General features: G+C 40.1%; 1 protein-coding gene across 4 annotated transcripts in view; it reads right to left on the bottom strand.

The window, feature by feature from the left end:
* The window catches only part of CDC42BPA (CDC42 binding protein kinase alpha), a 155,195-nt gene that overhangs the window by 26,337 nt on the left and 110,764 nt on the right, over positions 1-18,094 (bottom strand). For 2 of the 4 annotated variants that reach the window (XM_081854120.1, XM_081854117.1), the window contains exons 22-27: positions 10,877-10,915; positions 7,370-7,489; positions 4,883-4,963; positions 3,754-3,859; positions 3,337-3,473; positions 418-557 (exon numbers count right to left, since the gene is read on the bottom strand). In XM_081854120.1, coding sequence (XP_081710246.1) covers positions 418-557; positions 3,337-3,473; positions 3,754-3,859; positions 4,883-4,963; positions 7,370-7,489; positions 10,877-10,915 — 623 coding nt within the window. The remainder of the gene's footprint in view (positions 1-417; positions 558-3,336; positions 3,474-3,753; positions 3,860-4,882; positions 4,964-7,369; positions 7,490-10,876; positions 10,916-18,094) is intronic. The other 2 variants (XM_081854118.1, XM_081854119.1) reach the window with 2 other exon arrangements.

Raw genomic sequence — 18,094 nt, 5'->3', positions numbered from 1 at the left:
TATGTTATTTCTGTAGAATATATTCTTTTCTACGCAAACATGTGCTATCTGCTTTTTTTTTGGGTAGTCTAACATCATGGCACAATGAAAATATCAGATTCTATCTGTCTGACATTAACCTGGAAGTAGCTGCAGGTTTTGTCAATAGTGTCTCTTAGAGTGGCGAAGGGCACTATTTAGTGGGAAGAAACTCCAATGAAAATCCTTGTTCTTACATATTTTTGTATATATATTTTTTAAATTTTACATATGGATGTTTTATGATGGCCTATATTCGTAATGCCTAATAAAGGATTGGTGAAGAAGAAGAGTTATTTCTTAGACGTGGAAGCTTCCATAGATTGAATTCTCTACAGTGTGAATTATAATTGGCAGCACTTGCAGTCTCTTACATTAAAAAAAAAAGACACTTCCTACCTCATATCAAGAACCTGACTCACTACCACACTGGGCTGGGATGCTTTTCCTTCTGCAATATCATAAAGGAAGAGCTTGAAGTCACAGACAACAGACAGTGCTCTTTGCCAGCCTTTCTTCACTCCAGCTGGTTTTGGGACCTGTAACAAAATTAATGGTACTGATATTCAAATGTAAAGAAAGAAATGTAAAAATGAATAAATAAATCATTCCATTAATTAGGTATTAGAAATGCCCTGTATATTCTCAATGTATAACCAGCAGGTCATTCAAGAGCATGCCTGCATTGCAAAACCAAATGGGTTTAATTACTGTGGCTTTCTACAAGAAATTCTATGAGGTTGCTGAGAATTCTTTGTTAGAGATCCTTTGCCCTTTCTCAGAACTGCAGCTTCTGCAGTTCCTTTGGGAAATACCACGGCAGTCAAATCGGAATAGGTTTGTAGTGGATCTGATCTTTGGGGCTGGCATAGATGTGATCATGCTCCCCCCTGTGGAAGTGCCATGGTCTGATCACTATACTCCGAAAGCCAAGATTGACTTCCCACTCCTCCCCTGCTCGGGTGGCAAACCTATTTGGGCTCGTCCGCAAAAACAGATGGATCCTGATAGATTCCGACAAGCCTTACGGGACCCTGCTCCTCCTGGTGACTCATTAGATGACCTTGTTGAGGACTGGAATAACCGGCTCTTGGCAGCCATTGATGAGATCGCGCCTAAGCGCCCTCTGCGACCCTGTCAAAACCGGGCCCCTTGGTTTACTGAGGAGCTCCGGAAAATGAAGCGGGATCTCAGACGGCTAGAGCGAGTATGGCGACGGACTCGTGACGGAGTCTCAAGAACATCTTATAGGACGCTTATGAAAGCCTATGAGATGGCTATGAAAGCTGCTAAGAAATCTTACTTTGTAGCTTCCATTGCATCCCCTAGCTCTCGCCCGGCACAACTTTTTAGAATAATTAGGTCAATAACGTCCTTAGGAGGACAACCAAATTTAAGCACAAATTTGACCCACAGCTGTGAGGCATACGCAAGCTTTTTTGCGGAGAAAGTCCTGTTGCTCCGCCGTGACCTCCCTGCCAATTTAGATACAGTGACTGAACTGAAGGCCCCTCAACTGACTTCAGGTCCAGTGTTGGACCATTTCGATCGGATACTCCCTGCTGATGTGGATAGATTCCTCCAAGTTGGTAGGCCCACCACCTGCCTCCTGGATCCGTGCCCATCTTGGCTGATTAGGGAGTGTCCAGATGTTGTGCGGACCCCCCTGGTTGAAATTATCAATTTGTCCCTTGACACAGGGACATTCCCAGGGGAACTGAAGGAAGCAGTAGTGTGTCCACTCTTAAAGAAAACTTCATTAGATCCCTTATACCTATCCAATTACCGCCCAGTTTCAAATCTTCCATATCTGGGTAAGGTAATTGAGAGAGTGGTTGCTGAACAGCTTGGTAGGTTTCTGGAGGAAACATCGGCTTTAGATCCATTTCAGTCCGGTTTCCGTCCTGGTTTTGGGACCGAGACGGCTCTGGTTGCCCTAACAGATGATCTTTGTAGACAGCTGGATCGAGGCGGGTCAGGACTGCTGATCCTTTTAGATTTGTCAGCAGCCTTTGACATGGTTGATCATGATCTTCTGGACCACCGCCTCGCAGACGTGGGGTTACAGGGCATAGCCCGTAACTGGCTGTGCTCTTTTATCTCTGGTCGGGGACAGAGGGTGGCACTAGGGAGGGAAATTTCCCTAGGGAGGGAAATGTCTTGGTGTGTGGAGTGCCGCAGGGCGCAATTCTCTCCCCGATGCTTTTTAACATCTTTATGCGCCCCCTTGCCCAGATTATCTGGAGCTTTGGGCTGGGCTGTCACCAATATGCTGATGACACTCAGCTCTATCTGCTGATGGATGGCCACACCGACTCGGCCCCGAACACACTGACCAGATGCTTGGAAGCTGTGGCTGCATGGTTTCGTGGAAGCCGATTGAAACTAAATCCTTCGAAGACAGAGGTCCTATGGCTGGGTCGGGATGGCACGGGGATGAGGGACCAACTCCCTTCTCTTGCGGGGGCCCAATTTCTTTCCGCAGGGCCTGTAAGACAGAGTTGTTCCGCCTGGCCTTTGACTTGGAGCCAATTTGATTCCCTCCCTCTCTTTTTTCCTTTCCTTCTCCTCCTGCGATGAGGCTACATTTTAATATTTTAATGTTTCATTATTTTAATGTTGTATTTTATTTTTGTTTTTAAGTTGTAATCATTCAACTTGTTTTTATTATTGCTTGTAAGCCGCTCTGAGCCCGGCCTTGGCTGGGGAAGGCGGGGTATAAATAAAAAATTATTCTTATTCTTATTATTAGTGTGCATCTTTTTACATGAGTCAAAAGTCTGAGGAAACCTCCACGCTTTCATTCAGAAGGGCAGGCCTCTTTGAAAACATGCCCTTATTGCAATTTTTTTTCCAGCTCAGTCACATCACCTAGAAACCCAGGGAAAGTTACACCACGCTTTTTGCTGGTCGTGTGCCAAACTCTATTTTATAAAGGCTTGTTTTCTCTCTGTCAGGCCCAGCCTGGCTTGGTTGGCAGTAGCCCCACTCCTGAAAGCAGTCTGGAATAGGGTAAATTACACCAGCATAATCCACTCCTGTGAATATGGCCTCCTATAATTTGGATAGCTGCAGAAATGTTTAGTACGCATTATACTTAGCTTGAAGTAATAATATGCAACAAAAATGTGGGGATGGTAAAGTTTAGAACAGAGTAGTTATTTTCTTATTCACACACTCAGAAAAAAATATTATAAAGAAAATGAAAAGCCAAGATGATCGTCATTCCAATATAAAACAAATTGTTCGATGCTGCATTATAAATTATTGTTAAGAAAACTACAATCAGACTATGACGTTCAGTGTTCCTATACTTACTCGGACATGGCCTTCATAAGCCGTTCCTATGCCTTTCTGTGGGTCAATACCCAAAGGGCCCTTTGTCTGTTCAGGTGGAATTGGACACACCGCTGGTGCCTTGTCTGCACAGGTCACATGGCATGAAAATCCACACACTGGGAGAAAATATAGAATTCAATCAAAATATGCCTTTCTCATTATTGAATATGTAACAGATTAATCTAGTTACGTATGAAAGTTATTAACATTGTCAATCTTGTTAGTTACTTTTGCAATATCTGAGTTTGGATAAGTTCCAAAACTAAACAAAAACAAGTAAATATTCTTTTTCAAACTGGTTTGGACTGTGCTTGCTTCCAAAAATTTAATAATCAACAGAATAATACTGTACAATGAAGTGAGAATCTGGTAGATAAGATGGTAAGTCAATCTTACCTTCACAGGTACAGCCCTGTCTTATTAAGCCAACCATCAAAGATGTGCACTGGTTGCATTTGGTAGGGGTATTAAAGGATTTCACTACAAACTGATGGGCCTTTGGCTGTGGAATAATGAAAACAGAAAAAGCTTAGATGACAGGTACTTTGCTCTCCAAAAATTACTCTTAAATACAAATGCTGTGTGTTTAATTAATGGCCTGGTTCGCTGTGCTGATAAAAACCAGGAGGTTTTTTGTTTTTTGTTTAGTAATACAAATTCCAGACTGTTCCCATGTCTAAAAATAGCCAAGGCATTATTGATTACTGTTCAGAGAATAAAATTGGCAGTCTAAAGAAAGCTGACCCATGTCTCAGCAGTCATGTCAGCTGTCTCTTTGAAAGGGACACACTATCAAAGTTAAAATCATAAATGCAAAGTACTATTAAACATCTGTGTATTAACACAAAGAAAAAAAGAAATATTAAAGAAAACCCTCTTTTGTATAAGCAGATGAATATACAGAAATGAAACAGGTGAAAGAGTCATCCTGCGTTTAAACATACTGATGTTGATTTATTTTCTGTTAAGAGACAGACAGCTCTGCAATCTCAATGGTCAAATATCTAAGGTAAGATTGCACAGAACCAAAATTGTGAAGTTTTGCTTCCCTTAGCTATGAAGACCATTTGGTGATAAATAAACACACTTTTCTCATCACATTAAAGTGATGATATCTGTGTTGTGAACCAGATGATTCATAAACATCCCCAGGAAACTAAATGAAGAAGAAGAAGAAGAAGAAGAAGAAGAAGAAGAAGAAGAAGAAGAGTAGTTTGCATTTGATATCCCGCCTTTCAATCCCCTTCAGGAGTCTCAAAGCGGCTAACATTCTCCTTTCTCTTCCTCCCCCACAACAAACACTCTGTGAGGTGAGTGGGGCTGAGAGACTTCAAAGAAGTGTGACTGGCCCAAGGTCACCCAGCAGCTGCATGTGGAGGAGCGGAGACGCGAACCTGGTTCCCCAGATTACAAGACTACCGCTCTTAACCACTACACCACACTGGCTCTCTGAATGATTGTTACAATGATTATGATTAATAACAACAATACTGCTGCTAATTGTTGCAAGAATTTCTTATGGTACCTTTGGCACAGAGAGTCCTGAACCAATATATGGTGACCTCATGGTTGGTGTGTGAACCGGACGCAGAGGATGATCTGAAACCTGAACATATATATATTGAGAATTACTTAAGGTGAAAAAAGCACACCATTAAAAGGCCTTTCACAAACAAACTTCAGCAAAAAGAGCACAAGAACTAAAGGAGGCAAATAAATGAATGATTGTACAAGTAACATGCTCATCACCTTGCTACCTAGCAAAATATTTAAACATCTTTTAAGTTCTCCTTTACAACCTTGAGGATAGCTATGCTGACAAGTGACAAATGCATTGTACTTAATGATGTGTTTCAATGGATAAACTCCCAATGCTTAGTGATTTAGCAAAGATAATTCACAAATGTAAAACTTTCACCTTACAGCAACAACAAAAATGTATAATCTTTCTTTCCTTTGGTTTTGTAAATCAATAATGTGAATTCCAGTATGCTAGCTTCCTATGATTTGGGACAGCTGTGTTATTTTGCATCCATAAAGCAATTTTGGGAATTATTCTTTTGGATACACACCAGTAAAAAGTGTCTCATTTTATCAGAATATGACATCTGTGATGGATGTGGTTTGTTAGAGGTCAATGCAGGGAGATGGATATTCTAAGGAAATGACCCCCCCAAGCTAACATGCTACCAATTAAATGAAGTAGAACACCTCTGCATCAATAGTGAATTCATAGTTGTACCAGAAATGTAACTGCTAACTACCAAAAAATGAAGGCCAGTTGCATTGCAAAAAATCTACCTAAAGCATCTTGACACAAATGCCCTTGTAAGAGTGGCAGAATAGTTTAGCAAAGTGTGACTAATGATAATGGCTTTTGAAAAGAAAAAGATTGTGTGTGGGGAAGATGAAGTTTTTTTGCAGCATATTTCAACAAATAAGCGGGATAGCTGAGGCACTAATGCTTTTTATAAACTGGTTAAGCAATCTTAATGGTAGTTTGACAGCATCCAATCAGTTTGTAACAAAAGGTGAATTATGGCCACATTGGTATGGACACTTACCTGGGAGTAAGTTCCACTGAACTTAGCTATAACCATGCTTAAGTTTGCAGTTAAGAACGGGGGGGGGGGGGGACCGGGACCTGCACCCCTAATTTCAGGGGCTGCATTGGTATGGCCACCTGTGGCCCTCCAGATGTTGTTGGACTCCCAACTCCCATCTGCTCCAGCCAGCACAGCCAATGTTCAGGGATGATAGGAGCTGCAGTTCAACAACATTTGGAAGGCCAAACCTTAGCAATCCCTCCCTTATTTGAAAGGCCTAGTGGCATTTGAAAGTCAAAAAATGCAAGGAAGAATGATTTTTTATTTTTTGGAATAGCAAGAGTATCTGTCAGTTGCAGAGATGTTGTATGAACATTAAAAGCCCAAGTAATTTCAACCAAAACAGAAACATAGTCCAGGAATATAAGGCCAATAAACAGCCACTTTGGCTCATGGAAGGGGTTTGAGCAACCCGCAATTTTTTTCCTTTCCCTTTAAACCTGATGCCATCTCCATGCAACTATAATGTATCATGAATTCTTTCCAAAATGTCTATAAGTTTCAAAAATACTTTTGCCACCCAGCATAGGATTCTGCTTATGGTTATAAAACCCCCATAGGCCTTTGGATTCTGGCCTAAGTGTAGAACATGGTTGTAGGTTTCCAGAGGAACAATGTAATATAATGGGTTCAGATGCGCCCCAAAAGGAACATCCCAAGAAAATATTGCAAAGATTATTTGGCAAGGTTCAGCAGCCCAGAAAAAAAGGAAGCAGCAGCAAATAGATGCAAAATGAACAAAGCAGCACTCAATCCTAGGTGCAGTTGAATATCTGAAAGGAAGCAGCGAGAGCACTCACCTTACCAAACCTTGCTGGTACCATTTCCCACCTGCTACTTCCTTTCTTATGGCAATTTCACACATTATTAAGATGGCTGCAAACCCAAGTTTGCCTGGAAGTGTATATTCAACAGGGATCCGGATCCAATCCTCACAGCCTAATTATTGTGTTTTGTACAATGTACAGTGGTACCTCGGTTTATAAACTTAATCTGTTCCGGAAGTCCATTCTTAAACCGAAACCATTCTTAAACTGAGGTGTGCTTTCCCTAATGAGGCCTCCTGCCACAGGTGCCCTTCCACCATTTGGCTTCCATTCTTAGACCAAGGTAGAGTTCGCAAACCAGGACACTACTTCCGGTTTTGTGGAGTTCGTAAACCGAATAGTAAACAGGGCTGTTCTTAAACCGAGGTACCACTGTAGAAGTGTGTGCTGCATTATTTTTACATTTACAGGTACAGCAACCCACATCTAAACAACTGCATGTGAACTGGTCCTTGGATATAGTTTTTAAGTCTAATTTAAATCAAACACTATTCAGGGCTATTTTGCCTCCTAATTCATTCCGAACCTCTCTAACACTGTGGTGTGGGACAGACGAATCTTAAGCAAACGAGAGAGTACCTCAATTGGTTCAATGTCACTAGCTGTGGAAGGGGACCTAGATCTTGAATGAAGGTGACACTTGATATCTTCATCCCGCGAAGGCGTATTAGATAAGGTAAAATTTTCAACAGAATCAATCTAGAGAAACAACCAAGGAAAAGAAACAAGCAAAAGGAAGGGAAGAGGGAGGGGAAGAAAATTAAAAGCCACTTTTTTATTATGCACTAATTTTCTCAAAAACATAGAAATGCAAATCGGGGAGCAAAATTTTCAAAAGAAATAAATAATAATTTGCCACTCAATTTGTAAATGTTTGAGCTAGGTTACCTGCCTGCAATGGCAGCATAACATCAGTTTATCTGGCTTGTGCAGGGATCAGTAAAGTCCACTCTTAGCATTTGTTGGCAGTTGGATAGGATAATCAATTTACATAAAGTTAAGCCTGTAATAATGCTTGTGAGTCACCAAGACTGTCTTATTCTTTAATTTAAAACTCCTGAATTTTGGGTTCTTTTATGAATTGCAATGGATAGCAAAAAAATATGTTAAGGTGCTTCCCCACTGTTAATTTAAATCTTGATCGTTAAGGAACCATACCAATGAGTTAAGCATAACAATACATTACTATGATTATCAACGAGAAATTGCCCATCATGACATATGAAAGTATTTTGTACAAGCATACTATAACTGCTGAGTTATAAGTTTTTGTTTGATTTGTAGTAGTCTGAAGTTTTCAACGCTAAGCAAAAGAAGCTAGAATATATTTTGCCTAATAAAAGAATCTCATAAAGGGTGAATATCAGAAGCAAAATAATAGAAAAAGATTCCGTTCTGCAGTGATGCCTTGATCTACATTTTCTAATTTCAATTTTTTCGGTTACTGTAATTAGAAATTGTTTGATGGTTTAGGTGTTATGCAATATTTGATTTCATCTTGTTCTGTCTATATTCATGTTAAAGATTATATTAAACACAATGGGCTAAGTCTACATATTTTCTTACACTGCTATACTAGACATGGGTTTGCTTCCTTGAAAATATATTTGAGGGAAGACAGTTTTAATTAAAAATCTAATTCCTTTATTTAGTTGAACTACAGCTTTCTCATATGGGATGCGGGTGGCGCTGTGGTCTTAACCAACAGAGCCTAGGGCTTCCCGATCAGAAGGTCGGTGGTTCAACTCCTTGTGAGGGGGTGAGCTCCCATTGCTCGGTCCATGCTCCTGCCAACCTAGCAGTTCGAAAGCACATGAAGTAGAAGTAGATAAATAGGTAACGCTGAGGCGGGAAGGTAAACGGCGTTTCTGTGCGCTGCTCTGGTTCGCCAGAAGTGGCTTAGTCATGCTGACCACATGACCCGGAAAAACTGTCTGCAGACAAACGCCGGCTCCCTCAGCCTATGGAGCAAGAGCACACAACCCCAGAGTTGTACGCGCCTGGGCCTAATGGTCAGGGGTACCTTTACCTTTACCTTTACAACTTTCTCATTAGTTACCAGCTCCCCCAATCTGCCCTGCCACCCCCCTCCCCATAGCATAGAGGTCAGTCCAAATATTACATTTTTCTGCATAAATAATCTAGTTGCTTCAAATAAACCATCAATTGCCATTTTGGAAAACCCAACATCTTAGAATATTTTTATTTGTAATGCAATTCACTATTGTGTTTTACAAAACTGTTGGGAGATTGTGTTGTCCCAGAGAGCACAAAAATTAAACTATTTTTATTACTATAGAGGACACATCTGGGCTGTATATTATTATTATTATTATTATTATTATTATTATTATTATTATTACCCTCCCCAGCCACTCTGGGTAGCTTCCAACAAAATATTAAAAAACAATAGTGTGTCAAACATTAAAAGCTTCCCTACCCATTTGCCCCTTAAAAGGTATTAGTAGATAACAGCTGCATGGGCAATCTTAATGTCTGGTTTGCCTTTTCTTTTCTTTTCTTTTTTTACATGTGTTTACACTGGGCAAAGCAGCAACTGTGACACAAACCGCTGTTTGGTTCTTTTAAGAAAGATGGGAACTACAAGTTCAGAATACTATAAGCAACCAAATGCTAAACAATACACCAGCTTGATACATATAAACTGTTTCAAGCAGTGCAGCAATCAGCGGCAGAAATTCTTTTCTATGCTCAGCATTTTTTTAAAAATGCACTCCCCTCTGAATATCAGGAATTATATTTTCTTTATAGATTAGTGTACTAAAGAAGGCTTTATTTCTACATTGTTTGAAAATATTGCTTGTAAATACTGAACATCTATTGGAGGAATTGTTGAAGCTCTTCCCATCTCCTCTGAGGGCTGTGCCTGACATTGTTCCCAGGGATGCCTGCTGCAAACATACTTTGGCAAAGCCTCACAATATCATATGCCTTATCTATGTGTCAGCATGGAGGAAATATAATCGGAGGATTTGCACATATCTAAGCCCCCCACCCCAAAATTGGTGCTTTCCTTCATTCCTCCTCCCAAATAAAGGACAAGGGAAATGCAAAAAACTGGTTTGCACATGCTGCTTGCACTTTCTATGTACATTGTTCAAATAACCAGAGCTTTCAACACAGTCCAGAAAGTACCATTACACTCATAGGTCTAGTAATTGGCCTTCAGCTATTCATGCACTGATACACCCTAATCTGAGAGAAAAAGGTTACTGGGTGAAGAAGTCCCTCATCAAAGAGTGACCTAATGTAGGTGTGTGCAGTGTCCTGTACTGAAAACACACACTGCCTATCCAATTATCAGTTTTCTCAAGTTGCATAGTGCTCGTCACCTGTTCAAACTGTTGAGTCGGAAGGGATCGAAGGGGCCCTCTAGCACACACACACATCCTGCACTATGCAGGAATGTTAGGTTGTGTGAATTGGCTTCTAGACTAGGTCACGGTTGTGTTTTTTTCTGCCCAATAAACAGACAACTAAAACTGAAAACACCATTAGTATCCTTGACAATAAGCTGGGCGAGGCACCGTTCTGCTTGCTCTCAGCTAGGGCCCATTGTGTTTAGGACAGAATCACAGCAATAGTAAGAATAACTGAAATTGATTACTGATTTTAAGTTCAGTGTCTCCTTATTTAGAAAAAAATAAATCAAATTAATCTACCAAGACAAAAACTTCTGTATTATCTTGTCTTGCTGTATTATCTTGTTTCCTACAGGAAGCAAGGCAGACGAAGAAGTGGGTTTTAATTCTGTTTATAATCATGCACTGTAACCTAATTAGTTTTAACAACCCCAGTTTACCGTCATCTTTTGTTTCTGTGACATTCGAGTGCCAAGAGTGCAACATTAAAAAACGAAAACGCCACACACATTCTCCAGAACTTTTACTTAAACAGTACTGAATGCAATGAAAGTATAGGAGCAGCAGTAGCACAAGACAAGCAGCAGTATAAATATGCATGGCATAAACAGCATCAACAAAAATGGTCTACATTAAACAAAGGAAAAAGCATGTGCATCATAGGCAAAACTAAAAGGCCACACACAGCAAGACATCCTCTTACACGTCTGCCTTTGTGAGCTGGAATACAGGAAGGAGAGCGCTTTAACAGAGAAAGGAGGAGACTGTTAACAGAACGAAACAGAAAGGCACATAATCCAGATCCAAATTTCCATCACAAGACACATACAGTAATATGTACAATACTTTGAATTGTGAGGACAGAGACATGTAATAGGGAATTCTTTTTTAAAAGGAAACCAAAAGAACTAAATACAGGATAACAATTTTTCAAACTTGCATGTTCATAACAGCCACCTCTCTCACAACTATTTTAAGGGACAAACTAAACAGAAAGTTAGTTAAATGTATCTTTGTATTTAACATGACTTTTTTTTGAAAAGGTGAATAACATCAGTTGGGGAAGAGTGATAATTATCAGGTTTTTATCAGGCAGAGAGAGGCAATTTAACCCCTTTCCTCTGTGATGCAATTCCTCTCCACTACTGTCATTGAGAGAACTTCTCCCCAAAGGAAATCATGATCTTCATGTGAGCGCCAAAAGTGTTCTGCTTACAATGCAGCTATGAACCTTTCCTAATAAATGCTCAAATCCTTAGAAATGCTCAAAGTCTTTCAACTCAGACTGATAAAAAGGTCATTTGGCATAGGCTTAAATAATTTGTGACCTGCTAAATTAACTATACATTATGGCTTACTATGTCTTGGCAATCCCACAGTTTTGCAATTTAAGGCCTTCCAGGTTTCTCAGTGGCCAGTGATATATAGCTGAATAGGTTACATTTGGCAGCTGTGTAGGCTTGTCCTAGAGGCTATATAGAAAGTTCATTGTGGCAAGACTACATCTGCAAGGCAATAGAAATGACTGAGCATGATCTGACTCCATGTGAGAAGAAATCAACTCAGGAACACAAGGAATACCGTTACGTACCAGTAATGAAAGTTTTTTGACACATGACTGTATATTCACATTTAGGGGTCCCCTAAGCCAAGTCTGTAAATGATAGGGCTGCCAGCATACAAACTACTCTGCCCCTTCTTCCCCCCCCCCAAAAATGTGCCATAAGGTACTGCTAAAGTAGGAAGGAAGGAAGGCTCTGGTAATACTTCAGTTCCTTCCAACTTCTCTGCTAAGCTTTCATTTTAACTTGATCAAGAAGGAAAGATGGATACACAAGGATGTATGCAATTACTGGGAAACAGCTCTGCGTTCCTCAGGTGATGCTCCTCACCTATGGAAGACAAGGCAGCAATTCTTTGCAAAGAAAGGTAATATGGGGAACTAACTGAAAACTGAACCATAAAAAAAATTAAAACATTTCAATGGTCTAATGATAAAAAATAAAATAAAATAATCTTTTTTTCAAATATTATATTGCTACCAAGAGTCAGGACGGTGTAGGGCAGGAGGTTAAAATTCCTGCTAAGCCATGAAGCTATGTGTCATGGCCCACCCTGAGGACTCTGGTGAGGACCATGAGTGCAAGTAAGAGGCCATGAATCAGAGCTCTCCAACTCGGGCCCCCAACTTGGAACTGGGCCCTTCTGTTGAAAATCTTCCTCAGAGTTTTGCAGGCTCCCTCCACCTTGACTCAGAGGGAGGAGGCTGGACCACTGAATGGCAGGGAGACCCCTTCAATGATGGCAGAGAGAGGGAGCACAATGGCACAGTCCGAGGTGTCAAAGGAGGAGGAAATGCTGGCATAGTCTCAAAAGAAGCAGACCCAGCCCCCCAGAAGGTGCATTTTCAAATCAGGTGGATTTATGAACTTTGCTTTCAACAGTTGTTTTTTTTTTTTTTAAGAGAGAGAGCATTTAGAACATATTTTTTAAATCCTATAATAGAGGGCAACTTAACACTACCTGCTGTCCTTGTTAATAGAATCATATTGGAGTGGTTGGGGCAAAATGAAGACAGTCACTGTTAAAAATTAGCACTGCTTAAAAATGTTAAGGATAATCTGGCAGTTTTACGAGAGGAGCATAAACTTTGTAATATGATCATAAACCTACTGATAGTTGAGAAACATTTTACTTTTCTTGCCCTACTATTCTTTCTTATAGAACATGATGGAAAACATCTTAAATTTATAAAAATCTATGCTAGTTTAAATTTCCCTTTCTAATGAGGGGAACTCAGCTCAAGACACCCCAGGACTCTTCTATTAATGTAACTTTCATTCCAAGGACAGTCTTCAATGATTACTGCACACCTTCCTAGCCTCCTTTTTTTCCTTCTTAAATGAATTTGACCTTACTGTATCCAAAGTATGAAATCAGCAGTCTGAGGACTTCTGCTTACTGTGATATATTTGTAGGGCAAGAGTGAAGGATGATGGTACTATATGACCGTATATGTGTGTATGGACATATTGATAGACCCAGGAACTATTGAGGCTGAGTTGGTGGGTATCTGACTAGGGAAGGGGGAATCGTTTGGGAGGAATCTTTCTAATTCTAGATATTTTGATACTTGCATTGAACTGCACTGAAGCAATTTTATTTATTTAATTGTATGGAATTATGGAATAATGACAAAATGCACATCTTTTGAAAAAGTAAACTTAGTGAACTTGTGCTGCTGTCACCGACGATAATCTAGAAACCTACTCCTGGTCATGAATGTTATGGGAAGTATGGAGAATGTAATAGCAAGGTCCTCATGAAATGCAAGTTCTAATTCTAGAAATAATCAAATAATTCTAACCCCTTCTTCACATTACACCACCTGCACCTTGCGGTGGAGGGGAATGGGGGAAACCTAAATTCGAACAGCACAACATTCTTTATAACTGGGAATGGACAGGGTCACTTAGTATTTTCAGAAAGGTACAATGGTGAAAAATGTTTATTTGAAGTAAAGCATAACTTAGAATGTTCTTGAAGAAGATGGGCTAACTGTGCAGCAGGTCCTCAGTGAGATACCTCTGGAAGGAGACAAAATGTAATGCAACAGCACCAGTGACTCATTTTCACAGTGGGATATTTGTTCTCCTTCCATCTGCAGTCTACTGTTAAGTGCAGCTGCGAACCTAGACACTTATCTTTCCCTAGTAAAAATAGAAAAATTATATGCTTTCTTGTTAGCCTAATTAAAGTAAGCTGCAATTGTTCATAGTTTTGTTTAAGTATATAAATTATTTGCCTCGGAGAAACACAAACTTGTGTTTTGTGTGTAACAGAACAAATGGAAAGGTAGCAAAGATGGGGCGGTGCTCCCTCAAAAGAATCAGGTAAAGTGACCTCTGTGGCTTGAAGCCCTTTCAATAGCTGTGGTGACTTTACACAGCTGGAGTTAGCTTGGCTACAGTTAGCTATTGCCAGGGACTGGCTGGACACTGAGGGGTGGTGTCTGGGTACTGATGAGTGGGCACCAGGAGAAGCGAGATCAGAGACTGACTTTGAAGAAGGGATCTGTGATCTGGGGGAGCCTGTAACAGCCAGGAGACGAGAATTCTATTATTAATAAAGGGGTTGTTTTAAATCTCAGTATGTGGAGACTTCTCCTTCACAGTAAGCAGTTTGTCTGAAGCGGGTAGAAATCTAGCATTACCATGATGCAGAAATCCACTGACTATTCATCTACAGCCCCCTTAAATGGATTTACTACCAAGAGCCTCTTAATATAAGCAGACAATGCACCACAATTATTGAAATCAGCACAAATTAATTTCCATTTTATGATTGCAGCATAAATATCAAGGAAACATCCCGCTAGTCAGTGCCCTTGTTTGCACGTAACTCTGAGCCAGACCATAGCTTAGCACAAATGAGTAAAAGGTGCAGGACAAACCTTGGTTGCAGCTCAACATTTGCCAGGAGAGAGCTAAACCACAAGCATGCTAAGCCAAATCACAGCTTAGTTTAGAGAAATGCAGCTACAAAATACCTGAGGAGGTGAAAAGCAGCCGTGATCTCCTTTCCACATACTTGTTTGTTCATGCTATGCCATGGTTTGGCTTAGCGTGATGTGTTAACAGGGCCAATATCTCCATTAGCTAACTCTTCAGCAGCTACAAACTTCTGAAAATTCAAGTTGTGTGGTAGATTTCATCAGTGTGCTTGGGCAAATTAGTTAAGCTACTGTGAACATAGAACTATTGTTGTGTAATAATGTGCAAATATATGCACAATGCTGTTACTATAGTTGAAATCAATTAAACAAGCACTTATAATGAAGGCAAGTAGGATCTTTGATTTGGAGTGAGGTGGGAGTGGTGTTATGCTACAATAAAAAGGTCATTATTTTTTTTAAAGGATTTTAAATACAAGGAAGTGCTAGTTCTAATGTTGCAGACTGGGAACATGTATACCGTTCAGAAACAAATGGTAAGCAACAGAAAACAAAAACCTTTCTTACACTCATGTAAAATAGAGGTTTTGAAGCTCTGTTTTGTATCTAGACCTTATCTATCATTTTTACCCAAAAGGTCTACTTTATATAGATTGCAATCCTCTAAGCCCTGTTGAATCAGAGTGCCTTTGAAATGTACTGAAGATAAAAATCCAATCTAGGTTTGTATCCTACTAAGTCAAGAGTTGACCCAGAGAAATCAAATCAATGCACCTAAGTTAGTCAGGATTAACTGATGTCCACTGACTTCCACAGGTCTTCTCTAAGTATGACCTAGTTGGATAAAACCCTAAATCTGTAAATAGGACAAAAAAGTGCACTGCTGAACTCTCAAGTCCATTTTAAAAGACAAATTCTGTTTTGCTCCTTGTTAACTCAGATAGTTGTCAAATACTTCAATGGTGAAAATCACAAGCACAATGATGACATCACAAGCACTAGAGCACAGTACTACTCACACAATAACTGGATGTATACTTGTGAAACATTTTTTATCAGAATATGAGTATTCACTGCACCCTCTTTACATCACCATTCTCTATGGACTCCCATATTCAGTGGTAAGAATATTTTTTCTACCACATGGTTGTATTTAATGTTTTTTCAAAAGGAGCTGGGATTACAACATTCCTAGTCTTTAATTTATTGATCCACTACAAAAATCCTTGCGATAAAATAATGCAGTCAATTTGAAAAACATCCATTAGCTGGTATAAAATCAGTTAGGTTAATAATTTTGTCAATGTCCAATATTAAAAAGTAAAATAAAAATGGATGGTGTTAAGAATCATAATGCTTAGTTGCCATCTGAAATTCAAAAAGTCTGCAGAAATCACTGATATGAAGGGAAAAAAACTGAGCAGAGGAAAGAAAACAGCCACAAAGCAAAGGAAGATAATACACTTACACTCACCGAAAACAAAAACCAAATTGCAGCAATATATTTTAAAGGTCAACTTCTGACCAAACAATATCAATAACAATGTAGAAAATATTAGGGCAGAGTGAGTGTGAGGCATCTCAGCTCCTTCTCATAGCAAAACAAAGCAACAGACACATACACAAATGCATGCCATTAAAAAAGAACTATATTGATAAATACTCAGGATTTAAACATATCAGGAGCACTAAAACCTTCTGTAGATTTTCATGCTCTTGATGGCACGGCTTGTTAAAGTGACTGCATTACTATTCAAATTTGCCAAATCAATCTGATTTCTACTGAATAATTTGCTGGTTTGACTTACGTCATCCATAAAATCAATCAATGAGGATGATGAAGAAGAAAAGGAATCCTATTTTAACGTATAGAGCAGTAAAGAAACAGAAACAGATAGATGAAAACTTCTGTTTTGTGAAAATAACCAGCACCGCCATACTGTTGAGAAATCAAGTGAAGAAAGATTCCAAATGATTTACATATTATTATTTTTTAGTATACCTTTTGAACAGCTTTTGTTAACTGACTATTATTCTATCAATATTACATAGTAGTTTAATTATATTAAAGACAGTGCAAGGGAACACAGGATTGTTGGAACAATATAGACTCTTTAGGTTTGCTGTACCTTTAGGAGAATTATGCAGATGTGGAATGTGCCATTAATTGTCACAATTTCTTAGTGGCAGGATTTTACTATCCAAACTAACAAAATGTCTGTGGCCATAAAGATGGGCTACATCTGTGTGACTGGGCAAGTGACAGCAACAGTTTCCTTTTCCAGCTCCAATTTTTCTTCCATTTGCCCTTCCTTCCCCACCCCCTCAATCAATTGGGACCTTCACCCCAGTCCATAATCTCATCTGTGTTTAGATCCCAGGTCCCTGCCTTTACTCAGTCCCCTTTGCTTCAGCTATAGTACATTGCTGTGGTCATGTTAGTAAGGTATCCGCCCAATAGTGATAAAGCACAATGTGTAAACCATAGAACAAATCTTGGTTACAGCTCATGGCTTGCCTGGAGAGAGCTAAACCATAAGCTCAGGTTGGGACAACATACTAAACCAAACTATGGCTGATCGATCTGTGCTTAGCATGGTTTGGCTGAATATAACATGTGATCTTGGCCAATGTGTCTCTTTCTTCCTCAAATTGAGTTCTATTTCTCAGTTGTGCTTACAAGCCCTGTTTCATGCCCAATAAGCACTGGACGCCTTGACCGGAGGCGCTTTGGCCCATAGATTGCAGCAAAATACTGGGCAAGGTTTTGCCCAGTATCTTCTCTGTGTGATGGGCTCATGGGAAAAAGCTGTCCCATGAGCCCTTGCTGCAGAAGGGAGGGGAAAGCCTAACGCTGCTTCCCCTGGAGCTCACAGTCATTTTGCTTTGAGAGCTTTCTGCCCATCCACCCTCGGGTTAGCGCCTTAACTGAGCAATTTTGGACTGGAAAGGAATTTCTCTCTCTCAATGTGATTGGCACTTGGTTGGGGTTTTTTTGCCTTTCCCTCGGTGAAATTATGGCTTTCCTTTGTTAGGTGGAAGAATGTTGTTTGTATGAGGGTGGAAATGGCATTGGTCAGGATCAACATTGTATAGGGGGGCCCCCACAAGGGGCCCGAGGGGGAGGATTGACCATGGCAAACCCAAGTGTGGGTTTGGTATCTGCCTGGTTGGAATCTGCACTCTGGTCCGCCAGTGAGACCTTGCTTGCTTGGCTTGCACCACAGCAAGATTCAACACTGGCTGATTCCTGTCGTACAGGTTTGGAGCGATCCTAACCCAGCGGATCCATTCCATCAACATGCGGCTTGTGGAATGATGAACTGATCCTGGGACCCAATGCCATGCCAACCCTTGCCCCGCCTGCTGGTGTCAATAAAGATTTGGCCTGATTTTATCCCGTCACTATTGTACGGTCTGGTTATTTTGCTGCTCTGTCCTGAGTTTTCTAAACATTTTAAACACGGC

This window comes from Podarcis erhardii (assembly GCF_964252035.2).
Source record: "Podarcis erhardii genome assembly, chromosome: 3".
NCBI lineage: Eukaryota > Metazoa > Chordata > Lepidosauria > Squamata > Lacertidae > Podarcis > Podarcis erhardii.
Note: the sequence above shows the minus strand (reverse complement) of the source record. Positions and strands in the feature narration are given on the sequence as shown.